We start from the raw sequence: 14,750 nt of genomic DNA, 5'->3' as shown, positions 1-14,750 counted from the left end.
ACTTTGACTATGAACCTATCTTTTTTGGCGATGTTAGGAGACAGGGTCTCTTTCTTTTTTTCTTTTTTCTTTTTTTTTTTTTTTTGATACAGAGTCTCACTCTATCACCCAGGCTGAAGTGCAGTGGCACGATCTCGGCTCACTGCAACCTCCGCCTCCCAGGTTGAAGCGATTCTCCTGCCTCAGCCTGCTGAGTATCTGGGATTACAGCTGTGTGTCACCACACCCAGCTAATTTTTGTATTATTAGTAGAGATGGGGTTTCACTATGTTGGCCAGGCTGGTCTCAAACTCCTGACTTCAGGTGATCTGCCTGCCTTGGCCTCCCAAAGTGCTACGATTACGTGCTTGGCCATGGGTCTCACTCTTTCACCCAAGCTAGGGTACAGTGGTGTGATCATAGCTCACTGCAGCCTCAAACCCCTGGCCTCAAGTGATCTTTCTGTTTCAGCCTCCCAAGTAGCTAGGACTATGGGTGTGTGCCACTACACTTAGCTAATTTTTAATTTTTTTAGAGTAGGGGGGTGGTCTCACTATGTTGCCCAGCTGGTCTCAAACTCCTGGCCTCAAGTGATCCTCCTGCCTTGGCCTCCTGAAGTGCTGAGATTACAGGCATGAGTCATCTCGCCTGGCCAATGAACATTTCTTGATGAGCTATAGGAAGGAAGTTGATTACTGTGGGATTTTTCCTGCAGTGTTTTAGCCTTAGACCTACTGTCTACAAAGCTACTTGAGAATGAGATGCACATCCATCTGGTATTGCTGAGGTACTCAAGGTTAGAGTTTTAGTCCTGCTTCCATCCACCCCCAATTAAAGTAATCATCTTATCACAAAGATCTTTAGTGAAGAATGAATTCTAGGATGCCTGGACAATGAAACCCAGTTTGGCTTGTTCTGTCAAAGAAAAGCCAAGCATACCATTTCATTAAAAAGGAGCCATGTTGTCACAATGGGCAAGTCTTCACTAGAAAAATTGCCGGAATTGAGAAAACCCACATTTGCCGTGAATAATCACTAACTCTCCCATCTGTAGACCAATACCCATGTGACTTTCATTAAAGCATTACTCACATCTAGGCCTGTCCACACTAGAATGTTATACCCATCAAAGAATTTCCTAAGGCATGGAATTAGAGACTTCTAACGTCCAACAGACCCTCAGATCCAAAAGGTTTGACCTTCCTTACTCACGCTAGTCTCGAAATCTAGCCACAGCCTCCTCCTGGGGCTTGGAGGTTTTGGCCATTTCCATGCTGTTCAGAGAAAGCTAGGTGAATCTGCTTTGTGTTTCTTCCACAGAGTGGCTGAGAGGATCTCAGAGCATTTCAGTACTAGGGGAACAGCATGAAAGCAGGTCTGGCATGCGGGGGCCAGGCTTTGATCTTCACGCCAGGCCTGGGAGATCACCATGCCTCTCACCCTGTTTACACTTTCCCATCAGGACTGTACAAACAGCTCCTCAGGGGTGGTAGCAGGTCAAGACTCTGACACATGCCCTGAGGAGTCAACGTCTTCTGCAGATTGAGACGTGGAAGGCGCTGCAGAACTCTGCTGTTGTGCATTCCTTATTGAAAACATGAAAAGGGCACTAGAGTTAAAGCTGGAGGAGCCACTTTGTCCTTGCTTTGCTGTGTGACCTGAATTTTTCTGAAAATCACTCTTTTCATCTGCAGAATGGGAATCATTGTTCCTGCCCTGTCTACCTCAACAGGGTAGTTGTGGGGAATCAAGGGAGAGTCTATATGTGAGGCACTTTATAATTTGTGAAATGCTAATAAATATAAGGAATGGCTAGGTTTTGTAGCAGTAGGGACAGAGACCAATCCTAGAAGAATTCAATGGACTTGGTTTGGAGGTTTGGCTCCAAAACAGCATCGCACAGCCAGGACTATGAAGCATCATCCTCTGAGTCATTTGTCTGCTGGTCTAGGTATAATTTTTAGATGCCACAGGTAGGCAGGCAGCAGGTAATTGCATCTCAAAAGGTATTTATTGAGCGCCCACTCTGTACATGCTTGCTTTGGATGGTAATTGGGAAGCACTTGTTCACACATGGACTTTTAATGAAACGGATGGAGCCAACCACCAGCTACTGAAAGACAGGAATTGTAGCCTGGGGGTTGGCGGGGGTGCTGAGTGTCGAGCCCTCAAATAAGCCCATGAAGGACCCATATGTTGACTCCAGCATTCCCTGCCCGACTGGGGAGCCAGGCATCCACAGTGAGAGGCTTTGTCTTCCTCTATGGTTTTCAACTGAGAACAACTTTGTCCACACCTCAAGGGGACAGCTGGCCGTATCCAGAGACACTTTTGGTTGTCACAACCAGGGTGGGAGAGCTACCAGCACCTGATGTGTAGAGGCTGGTAATGGCACTAAACACCCTACAACAGACAGGACAGCTTCCCACAATGAAATATCTGGGCTTCATTGAAGTTTGAAAGTAGAACAGGGCTTCTCAACCTCAGCACTGTTACCTTTGGTTAAGCTCTAATCCATTTAAAATTTGAGCCTGGATGATTATTTTTTTAAAGCTAAGCACAAAAATGTATATTCATAGGAATAACTCATTTTTAAACAGAACAAAATTTTCATTTGGTAAAAAGACATAACAAAATTTACCATCTTAATTTTTAAGTCTATAGTTTAGCAGTGTTAAGTGTATTCACATTGTTGTGAGGCAATCTTGAGTGAGGGTTTGTTTCTGACTGACTGCTATTATTCAATACTCAACATGTACTAGTGCTGGAAACAGTTATAGGATGTGAAAGTGAGACACAGTTCCTGGTTTCAAGGAACTGTGTGGAAAGGAAGACACATGTGCACAGACACAGAGCTGATACCACCATGCAGAGGAGAAGCTGCATGAGGGCTATTGCAATATACAACAAGATTTTAATGGGTGGAAAAAAAATTACTGGCATGGGCTGTTCAGAAAAGTCTTCCTGGAAGAGGGAAGTATCAGACTGATGCTGATGAGAGAGTAGACTCAGCTCAGCAAAGAGAAAAGGAAAAGCAACTGGCTGGTTGCTAAGCAGATCAGACTTGGGCTGAAATGGTCAGTCTTCTTACTGGATCAGACCAATTCAAGTTTCAGGACCAGAATTATTGAGTATGTGCACTGGGAGTGGGAACCATTAACCATTAGTGGTTCCTCCCATTCTACAACATACTGATGCACTATGGTATCTTCCAATAAATATTAATTTGTTTCTCTCTTTGAGTTAAAGGAGTGCAAGGGCTTTGTTTTATTTTTTTAATTTTTACTTTTTCTGTGTGTCACAGGGTCTCACTCTGTCACCCAGGCTGGAGTGCAGTGGCATGATCACAGCTCATTGCAACCTCTGCCTCCTAAGCTCAAGCAATCCTCCCACTTCAGCCTCCCTAGTGCTGGGACCACAGGCGTGTGCCACCCCACCCAGCTGATTTTTAAATATTTTGTAGAGACAGGGACCCACTGTGTTGCCCAGGCTGGTTTTGAACTCCTGGATCCAAGTGATCCTGCCACCTCAGCCTCCCAAAGTGCTGGAATTACAGGTACGTGCCACCGCACCTGGCTAGCTTTTTTTCCCACAAGAAACTTCCATTGCACAGCTAAGTAGACTGATAATTAACTTGCTCAAGATTACAAAGATTGTAAATAGGGAAGCGGTTAGCAAACTTAAGACTATCTCTAAAGCCCACCGTTTTCTAATCAGTGGTTCCTCCCATTCTATGACATGCTGATGGAAATCATGGAAAAATTCACATTAAGCTTTCTGCTTTCAGTATCAGGGTCCAAATATCTCCTTGAGTCAACCTGACCTGCCATTATCAGCTGCTTACTAAACACGTTCTGCAGAATTATATTCTTAAGAAGCAGCTGAAATGTTCGTGCATTTCCTAAATGTACAAACAAGCACCTTTAAAATATGGAGACAGACGAGAAAAGTAATAATTCTGCAGCAGTGGTGCTCCTGAGTAATCTGCCTTTGCAATGTGCAGTGTGAGGTTGCCTGGTCCATCTTCAGACATTGTGAAACCTTCTCCCCAGAAGTGACATCACTGCTGACACTGAAGATATTTAAAGCAGGGAGCAAACCAATCGGAAGACATGTGACTGTGACAAAGATGAGGGATGAGATGTGATCGATAAAGCTTTTCAGCTCAAACTTCACTCATTCTATAAATAAAACAGCTTAAAATAGACTCGAGGGATTATTTTGCTTCCTAGAAGTAAAATTCACCAGTGCTTAGTACAAGGCCTAGAATATAATGTGCTCAGTGAGTGTTTGCTAAAATATGGAATAATTCTGAATCCTATGTCCAGCTGCTCCCACTCCTGCTGCAGAGAGTAGCCTGCAGTTTGCCATTTCCAGATCTCCAGGGAGAAGGGACCCAGGGGCCTGCTCTGTGGACGTGTTCTGGGAGGGAAAAAAGGCATGGTCCTCCGTGCTCTGTATGCTCAGCAGGGAGTTAAACATTGGAAAGGAACAGTTTCTAGCCCCCAGGGTTCCTGAATGGTTCTTGTCTTCTGTAGTTCAGGATATACTCCTGGGATCATTTGCATGTACCTGCTTTTCTAGATCCATCTACTTCTCCTACAATAACAACAAAACAACAGAAATTTCTGAGGTATTACCCGTCAGAAAAGACAGAAAACCTCTGTAGCCTGGCAACTTGAGAAGCCCCAGCCAAGATGTCCCACAACTCTACCCCACTTCAATTAGCTGATTTAACTCAGAAAAGTGTATATATAGTGCTGGCCTCTCCAAGAAGGTTATTTCACTTGGGTACAGTAGTTTTTGTTTTCGTTGTTGTTTTGAGGCAGAGTCCTGGAGTGAGCAGTGGTGCAACTTGGCTCACTGCAACCTCTGCCTCTTGGGTTCAAGCGATTCTTGTGTCTCAGCCTCCCAAGTAGCTGGGACTATAGGTGCCTGCCACCACACCTGGCTAATTTTTGAATTTTTAGTAGAAATGAGATTTCTCCATGTTAGCCAGGATGGTCGCGATCTCTTGACCTCGTGATCCACCCGCCTCAGCCTCCCAAAGTGCTGGGATTACAAGCGTGAGCCACGGCACCCTGCCAATTGTTGTTGTTTAAAATGGCTGTCTGGTGTGTCTCTTGGATGCAGTTTTTTACCTGCCAGGTTCCTACTTTCTTTCCTTGACCCTAAGCATCTCCTGCTAGTCAGTCATTCTGTGTAACTCTGCTCTTTGAGGGAATGTATTATTGCCCTGACAGTAGCAGATTCAACCAAATTACTCCTTGAGCGCTCCGGTTCCTGGAGGCAGGAAGCATCCAACAGGATTCCTGGTCCCAACCACCTTGCACTCCACACTGTGGAGCATTTTGGTTAAGCCCAGTTGCTTCAGAGTTTAGTGACCTTGGTGGGAATCTAGGCTCTACCATCACCCAGTTATTTACCTATCTGAACCTTTCACTTCTATAACAGTAGTTATTTTGTGGGATTAGATGAGAACGCTCATAAAGTACTGATCAGGCACTATATATCTGGTGCATAGTAAGTGTTCAGTAAGTGGTAGCTACTTATTATTATTACATTGCTGGGTATATAGCCTTTCCCTACTCACCAAGATGTGTTTGTTTTGAAATACCTCCTAGCTGGCTTCTCTCCCAGAGTTTTCTTTGAGAACAATGAGAGTTTTAATCACATTTTCATCCTGAATGAACCAAATCCTAATCCTTCCATGGTTTGTGTGTGAGTATGTGTATTTTTTAACTGAAGTACAAACTCAAGAAGCAGTTTTCACACTCCTTCCCTCTGGTCAACATCCAGTAGACATTTTTGGGATTAGAAGCTAATACATCATATTAGAGACTAAAATACAAAATCTTCTAAAGTGGTAGAGACCACATGGGTGTGAGATCTTTTATACTTGAAATTTTTCCAAGACTGCCCAGTGCCATTTCAGTGCAGTTATACTCATAGCCACACTTCTCTGTTGACAGAAACCCTTTAATGTTTTCCCCCCAATTTTTTCAGTATCAGACATCCATGGTCTTTCTGAACTCCAATCTCAGGCCAACTGCCCCATCATGCAATACACATCAGCCTCCTCCTCTCTTGGTTACCAATTAGAAATGGGTAATGATTAAGTATTTTGGCTATGAAATCAACTCAGTTATCAGTGGTGTAATCCTAGAAAAATTAGCTATCCGCTCTGTGACTCAATTTTCCGATTTTTTTTTTTGAGACGGAGTTTTCGCTCTTGTTGTCCAGGCTGGAGTACAATGGCGTGATCTTGGCTCACTGCAACCAAGATCACTTCACCTTCCCAGATTCAAGCAATTCTCCTGCTTCATCCTCCCAAGTAGCTGGGATTACAAGCATGCACCACCACACCTGGCTAATTTTGTATTTTTAGTAGAGATGAGGTTTCTCCATGTTGTTCAGGCTGGTCTCAAACTCCTGACCTCAGTTCATCCACCCACCTTAGCCTCCCAAAGTGCTGGGATTACAGGTATGAGGCACCACGCCTGGCCTAATTTCCCCATTTTTAACATACAGATAATCACAATAAGTACTTTCTTAAGATTGTTGTGAGGATTGAATAAAATAATATATGCAAAGAGCTTATAGCTCAAGAATTGGCATTTATGCCAGGTGCAGTGGGTCACGCCTATAATCCCAGAACTTTGGAAGGCCGAGGCAGGTGGATCACTTGAGGTCAGGAGTTTGAAGACCATCCTGGCCAAAATGGTGAAACCCCATCTTTGCTAAAAATACAAAAATGAGCCAGGCATGGTGGCTCACACCTGTAATCCCAGCTACTCAGAAGGCTGAGGCAGAATAATCTCTTGAACCTGGTGAGGGGGCAGTTGTAGTCAACCGAGATTGCACCACTGCACTCCAGCTTGGGAGACAGAGTGAGACTCTGTCTCAAAAAAAAAAATTGGCATTTAGTAAGAGCTCAATAAATACTACTTTAAAAAATCACATTAGTTGGGAGATAGTGGTCTAGTAGCTAGACCTGTATTCAGTATTGTTCTTTTTTTTTTTTTTTTTTTTTTGAGACAGAGTTTTGCTCTTGTTTCCCAGGCTGGAGTGCAATGGCAAGATCTTGGTTCACCGCAACCTCCACCTCCTGAGTTCAAGCAATTCTCCTCCCTCAGCCTCCCGAATAGCTGGGATTACAGACATGTGCCACCATGCCCAACTAATTTTGTATTTTTAGTAGAGACAGGGTTTCTCCATGTTGGTCAGGCTGATCTCAAACTCCTGACCTCAGGTGATCCACCTGCCTCAGCCTCCCAAAGTCCTGGGACTACAGGTGTGAGCCACTGTGCCCAGCTCTCCAGTATTGTTCTGTAGCAAATATACCAAGATCCCTCATAAACATAAATTGTGCTGAAAACAAAATTATCTTGCATTATATACTTTTTAATTTTATTATTACAGTTCTTCAACAAGCTTCACCTTCGTTAAATTAGGTTTAGCTTAAAGCTGCCTCCTTACATATTTTAAATTCCACTTAAAAGTTTCTCCATATGTAGTGAAACGTAACTAATTGGATGTGTAAATAGACTGTAACCTACTTTTGTACCATTCACTGAGTTTCAGCCAATCAAAGGCAGCCAACTGTCCAACCCATATTGAAATAAGGCAAACGTAGAGCTGTAACCAATCCAGCTGTTTCTGTACCTTACTTCCATTTCCTGTATGTCGCTTGCCTTTTTCTGCCCATAAATCTTCTTCAACCATGAGGTTGCCCCAGAAAACTCTGAACCTGTTCTGGCTCAGGAGGATGCCTGATTCACGAATTGTTCTCGGCTCAATTAAACTCTGTTAAATTTAATTTGTTTAAGGTTTTCCTTTTATTGCCTTCAAGACATAGATTCTTGTTACATACCTATATATGTGACTGGTATAAAGTACTTAAATGGCCAGGAACTCTGTGGTGGTTCTAACGTGGCTGGAAAGAATGCTGGTCTATAAAGGAAAGGTGTGCATGTGCAGGAGTGAATGCGAGCATGGTTTGTGCTGGCCAGATGCCCCTCAGGCTCACTCCAAGTCTTCCTGTAATTGTACTGGGAATATTACTTTCTTCCACTCCCAGCTGACCACCCAGCTCCCCACTACACTGGGAACCTTTCTTACTGGGAACACAACATTAATTGCTATAAAATGAATATTTATTCATCTATAAAAATGAATAAGGACCTCTGTCCAGATTCTAAAAGAAAACACTCCTTTAGGAGATAGAAATAGTGGAGAATAATGCTTATGAACTTGATTCAGGATTCAGACAAGCTCTGGGTTTGAATCCCAGTTCCAGTACTTTTCAGTTGTGTGACCTTCAGCAAAGTTGCTTTCCTCTTTGAGCCTCTATTTCCTTATCTGGAGGAAGAGATAATAAATGCCTACCAAATGAGCTATTGTGAGTGACAAACAAGTTCAGGTATGTTAGGTAATTGGATGAGTGCCTGGCATACACTAAGTGCTTAATAAACCCAGCTGTTAGCAGTAGCTTTGTAGCCAGGCATAGTAGCAGGTGCCTGTAATCCCAGGTACTCGGGAGACTGAGGCAGAAGAATTGCTTGAACCGGGGAGGTGGAGGTTGCAGTGAGCTGAGATCGTGCCAATTGCACTCCAGCCTGGGCAACAGAATGAGACTCTGTCTCAAAACAAAAACAAAAACAAAAAGGCAATAGTTTGGTATCATTAATAAATTAACTTCTGTGTTTTCCTTCACACCCTCTTTCAACTTTGGGAGGACTCCACACTCATGGTGCAATCTACGTTAATACGCTGCCAACAGGTTTCCTTAGCCAAGTACAGGGAGAGCAAAAACCTGGCTAGGTTAGGGCAAGCGTGATGTTAAAAGATTAAAATGGACCAACCTAATTGTCCAGGTCGATAAAACTATTTCTAGCTTAAAGATTTTCAAGCCAGGTTCCCAGTAGCCCTGCAGATAAGTGTTTCTTATTCAGATTTTTGTCCTAGAATCCATTAAATTCAACACTTATTTGAGTAATTATTCCTTATGCTAAACACTAAAGATTCAGAAATGTATAAGACACTTTTTTTTTTTTAAGAGGCGAGGTCTTGTTGGGCACAGTGGCTCACACCTGTAACCCCAACATTTTGGGAGGCCGAGGCAGGAGGATTGCTTGAGTCCAGGAGTTCAAGATCAGTCTAGGAAACACAGGGAGACTCTGTCTCTACAAAAAATTAAAAATAATTTTAAAAATGAGCCAGGTGTGGTGGTGAGTGTGTGTAGTCCCAGCTACTTGGGAGGCTGAGGTGGGAAAATTGCTTTTGAGGCTGCAGTGAGCTACGATTGTACCACTGTACTCCAGCCTGGCTTGTTATCCAGTGAGATCTTGTCTCAAAAATCACGCCTGCAATCCCAGCACTTTGGGAAGCTGAGGTGGGCAGATCACAAGGTCAAGAGATTGAGACCATCTTGGTCAACATGGTGAAACCCTGTCTCTACTAAAAATGCAAAAATTAGCCAGGCATGGGGCATGCACCTGTAGTCCCAGCTACTCAGGAGGCTGAGGCAGGAGAATCCCTTGAACCCAGGAGGTGGAGGTTGCAGTAAGCCGAGATCGCACCACTGCACTCCAGCCTGGGTGACAGAGCAAGACTCTGTCTCAAACAAACAAACAAACAAACAAAAAAACGGAGATGAGGTCTTGTTCTATCGCCCAAGCTGGCCTCAAACTCCTGGGCTCAAACGATCAAGTAAGTCGGTAGGACTACAGGTAGGCACCACCACACCTGGCTCAATTTTTCTCTTGGTTCAATTCTTTTTTTTTTAAGGACACAATCTTTGATCAAGGAAATAACAGTTTAGTCATTATGCTTTTACCTAAGAAAACTCCCGGAATCAGCTTCCCTACTTCATCTTCTCCTCAAATCCTTCAAGATGCTTCTTAATCTCCTTCTTAGTGAGAACCTCTCTCTCCTTGCTTCCCACCATTCACCTAAATTTGCCCTTCTTCAGCTCTTACACAACTAACCCATGTCATTAGTTTTCAATGTTCTCTGTTTAGTACATATGCATCTCATCTTCCCAGTCAGGTTATAAGGATGTCTCTGGCATGGGTCTTCTATTAATTCATTGTATATTTCTATAATACCTACCATTCTGTTATCCCTACTTTCAATCATCCATAATGATTATGAATAAAATTTTATGAAACATGTAGTTTAAATTATCCCTGTAAGTCAGTTCTGTATGAGAGAGATAGATTTAGGGCAAATGAGGCTGGGTGCGGTGGCTCACGCCTGTAATCCTAGCACTTTGGGAGGCCAAGGCGGGTGAATTATGAGGTCAGGAATTCGAGACCAGCCTGGCCAACACGGTGAAACCCCATCTCTACTAAAAATACAAAAAGAAAAAATTAGCTGGGCGTGGTGGTGGGCGCCTGTAATCCCAGCTACTTGGGAGGCGAAGGTTGCAGTGAGCCTCCAGCCTGAGCAACAGAGTCAGACTCCATCTCAAAAAAAAAAAAAGGCCGGGCACGGTGGCTCACGCCTGTAATCCAAGCACTTTGGAGGCCAAGGCGGGCGGATCACTTGAAGTCGGGAGTTCAAGACCAGCCTGACCAACATGGTGAAACCCCGTCTTTATTAAGGAAAAAAAAAAAAAAGATGTAGGGGACAAATGTCCCTTTGTCATAGCCCCTGAAAAAAAATAAAAATTGAAAAAAATAAAAAATAAAAAAGGTTTGGGGGCCGGGCATGGTGGCTCATGCTTGTAATCATAGCACTTTCGGAGGCCACGGTGAGAGGATTGCTTGAGCCCAGGAGTTGGAGACCAGCCTGGGCGACATAGCGAGAACCTGTTTCTACAAGAAAAAATTTAAAATTAGCCAGGTGTAGTGGTGCATGCCTGTGGTCACAGCTACTGGGGAGGCTGAGGCAGAAGGATCACTTGAGCCCAGGAGTTTGAGAGTTTGAGGCTGCAGTGATGCAGTGAGCATGCCACAGCAACAACACAGCAAGACCCTGCCTCAAAAAAAAAAAAAAAAAAAAAAAAAAAGAAAAGAGAGATTTGGTACAAATGTTACTTTTCCATACCATATCACCTGATTCACTTAGAAAATTTCCTTTCTCTTTTTGCCTTTTAGTTCTCTTTTTTTTCTGCAGTGTTGACATTGAACACCAGATCCCTGAAATCTACACAGAAATGCCATTTCTATTTTTGCATTTGGTCTTGAAAACACTTGAATCACGACATCCACTGAGAAACTTCTCTAGAAGAGAAAAGGGCAGTTCCTCAGCACATCTGTGACTCAACAGCCATGAAGGAGGGGAAGCAGAAAGGATTTTGTCCTCTGTGTCATCTTAAAGGGGAATCTTGTATCCAGCTTGAGTTGGGGTAGAATAGTGCCTATTGACGCTACAAGGATTCTCACACTTTGCAAAAATATCTCAATTTCTCTGAAATGACATATTTGGAATCTCAAAATTTCACCACAGAACACCAGAGTTGCCATTCTTGTTACTGTAATGCCACCATGGGGAGCTTTGAGATTATTCTCACATTGAAGTACCATCCATAAGGTTGTAGACGAATCAGTAGTAACATATACCCACAGAAATTGTACTTATTATACCTGAACACTCCTATTTCTTCATAGTCTTAGAAAAAGATGTGAAAGGAAGAGGCAAAAATATCAGTATATAGGAAAATACCCTCTACCCTTGAATACCTGAACCTATATTGGGAAGGGTGAGCCAGGCTAAGGCAGGAAGAAAGAAGTTCAATTGTGCTTGTGTGCACATCTGTGTATAAGTCAGAACCTTCCTAGAGGGAGGAAAATGCTTAATTCTGTCAGTCAAATTGGTGAAAGAGGTATCGGGCTCTGGGCTATTCATAGACTTTAAACTGGCTTGTGCTATACATACTGAATACTTGGCTGTTCTCATTTTTTTGAGCAATCGAGATAAAGTAAAGGAGAGGCCAAAAAAAAAAAAAAAATATGTCATGAGAAAAAGTAGAGAGATTCAGATCATGACTCTACTTTTTCTTATAATGTTATCTTTCTTATAACTGTAGATAGTCTGGAAAACTTCCCAGAGTCAGAGAATCACATAAAATAGGATTCCAGGGGGTGGGAGGAGTCGGGGGATGGGATTCCATTTTGAAAAGAGACTCAAGGGAGTTTGGTCACTGAAGTTCCGGGTGAAGAGGTGAAGAGGATTATCTGAATACTGTACTGATTTTATTTGATTTCAACAGTGTTCTCCAGTGTCACTATTGCTCAGATGCCAGAATATATCTGAGCTACAGCATGGAACATGGCGTCAGCCAGAGAAACTGGTTCAGGGGCACCAGGACACAATGAGCTTTCACAAAGGAACTCTGGAGAGATGACAGAAGCATTTCTATGCCTGACTGTCCTGCGCCCCTTTTTCTGGGAAGAAAGTAAAGCCCTCTACCAAAGAGAGCAGAACAAATTCTCACTCTGAAGTGAGGGCAGGAATAGTGAACTATTGCTTGCCATCCATCTCCAACACTTCTCTGGAAAGAGGATGGGCTACCTGGAGATGAAGCTGTGTTTGGGACCCCTGTCCTGCCAAGTGCAGTCAGGGGGTCTTAGTGGCCTGCCCTGGCCTTCTTGGGGCCACCAGATTCCCCACCTTCATTGCCTCCCAGCTGGGACACATATTTTACTCATCAGTTCCTCCTCAACTCCACATTCTACTGCAAACTCCACATATACCGAGAGGCACAATCTGTCCCCTCTTTTCTTTCATAACTTCCCCATCTGTGAAATGGGAATAACAGCCCTGTCATAGCTACTTCACACAGTAAAAGTGCTGCATATGATGGAAAAAGCTCAAATAAAAAGGCAGGGCATTGCTGTTGCTATTTTTAATACCCATCCCATAGTTTCACTTAACATAAAACAGCAAAATAGCTACCAAATATGCCGTAAAAGCCTGTACTCAGTCTGGAAAGAATAGCTGCATACAAACTTGTCCAGGTCCCTTAGTCCCACCTTAAACCTATTTAACCAGAACCTCCAAGTGTAGAGACCAGGACCTGTATTTTTTTTTTTTTTTTTTGAGACGGAGTTTCGCTCGTTACCCAGGCTGGAGTGCAATGGCGCGATCTCGGCTCACCGCAACCTCCGCCTCCTGGGTTCAGGCAATTCTCCTGCCTCAGCCTCCTGAGTAGCTGGGATTACAGGCACGCGCCACCGTGCCCAGCTAATTTTTTGTATTAGTAGAGACGGGGTTTCACCATGTTGACCAGGATGGTCTCGATCTCTTGACCTCGTGATCCACCCGCCTCGGCCTCCCAAAGTGCTGGGATTACAGGCTTGAGCCACCGCGCCCGGCCCAGGGCCTGTATTTTTAAGGAGTTCCCAGGCAATGCTAATCATCAGCCGGGTTTCTGACCACGATTTGCTCCATTCCATGAACACTGGGCAGAATCTTTGCCTGGTTTGGAGGAAGAGATGTATGACATGTTTCCTATACTTCTCAAACTTGACCAGTGGAGATGGGTTACAGCTCAGGAGACTGATAATCCTTTTCCAAGGAATAGGAAGAACAATAATGCTTTCGAAGGGTTAAGATCTCACAAGAGGACCACCAGAGGGAGAGGAGGGGTCGGTGGGAAGGAATGGAACTCACCTACGATGATACCACAGGCACTGACCAATCCGATCTCTTTCTTCAGGGCTACTCCGCCCCCTCCGGAACCGACCTCGGGGCTGGCGTCCGACTCGCCCCCACCTGGGTGTTTCTTTTCCGTGCTGTTTCGGTGCCTGGCTCCTTCTTCCATCCTTCTCGGTAAGATTGCAACCTCCAAAAGCTGCCTCCCTTTCTAAATGCGTATGCGTGTAAATAAATTGGGATAGAGCTTTGAATTAAAACGTCCTTTTCCGAAATAGGGACCACACTTACCCTCTAAACAAGGTAAGCAGATAAAGGAGAAAACGAAAAATATTCCTACTCCGTATTCACACTTTCTGGTCACTCGTGTTTACAAACAAGAAAAGCGTTGCTTAAAAAAAAAAAAAAAAAAAAGGCCAGGGAGACATACATTTAAATATAAAAATAGAACTGTGCCAGCGACTTGGGCTGGAAATCTGCTGAAAGGGATGTGTCTTCAGAAACCAGGATGGTTCTGCCCTGTGCACCAGGCAGTGGCTTATTTCAGACGCTTCAAAAAGAGAGCCTGGATTTCCCTTCACCTCTCCCCCTAATAAAACAGGAGATGGCCTTTACCTCCCCCTAGGTTTTTCTTTTATGATGAAGACAAAAGTAGTTTTCCTTAACTGTAGGAAAAAAGAGCAGTCCTCGGGTACTTTTTTCTCTTCTAGAAAAACAAACCGTGACCTGACAGTGTTGCTTTAGATCTGGTTTCCACCTGCTCTGGGTTTCCTTTCCCTTCCCCGTCTTCTGCTTCCGCCTTTGCCAGATGTCCTCTTCTTTCTCGCTGGTCTTCGTGCCCTTGTTTTCCTCTTTTCGATCCCGTCCTACGGCACTGCCTGCCCCATCCCTCTGGGTTTCGGCAGAGTGGCTCCTCCACACACTAACGTGCTTCTCTTCAGCGAGGGGTTTTATTCGCCGGCCGAGGCTCCGCCCCCGCCTCCTCTGTTCCCCTCCATCCTCAGTCCCGTCTCCTCCCTCCTCTGCAATGTAAATATTAGCACAGAGCCCCCAAACGCCATTGAGAAAATGGACTAAATTATTTCTTTTTGCAATCGTCTCTCGCTTTCTCCATCTTTCTCCTTGTAACCAAGTGGAAGTAAACTCCTTCCACGACAACTGTTCCGGGA

General features: G+C 44.0%; 1 protein-coding gene across 2 annotated transcripts in view; it reads right to left on the bottom strand.

The window, feature by feature from the left end:
- Nucleotides 1-14,541, bottom strand: part of SLC7A8 (solute carrier family 7 member 8) — a 58,894-nt gene extending 44,353 nt beyond the window's left edge. The window contains exons 1-2 of one of the 2 annotated variants that reach the window (XM_012466912.2): nt 14,197-14,541; nt 13,600-13,792 (exon numbers count right to left, since the gene is read on the bottom strand). In XM_012466912.2, the coding sequence (XP_012322335.1) occupies nt 13,600-13,750 (151 nt within the window). In that variant the 5' untranslated portion in view covers nt 13,751-13,792; nt 14,197-14,541. Of the gene's footprint in view, nt 1-13,599 lie in introns of both variants that reach the window. The other variant, XM_012466904.3, reaches the window with a different exon arrangement.
- Nucleotides 14,542-14,750: the final 209 nt, after the last annotated feature.

The sequence above is a fragment of the Aotus nancymaae genome, unplaced genomic scaffold (genome assembly GCF_030222135.1).
Source record: "Aotus nancymaae isolate 86718 unplaced genomic scaffold, 86718_ANA_hifiasm-v0.15.2.pri h1tg000011l, whole genome shotgun sequence".
Classification (NCBI taxonomy): Eukaryota; Metazoa; Chordata; class Mammalia; order Primates; family Aotidae; genus Aotus; species Aotus nancymaae.
This window is presented reverse-complemented; position numbering and strand designations above follow the sequence as displayed.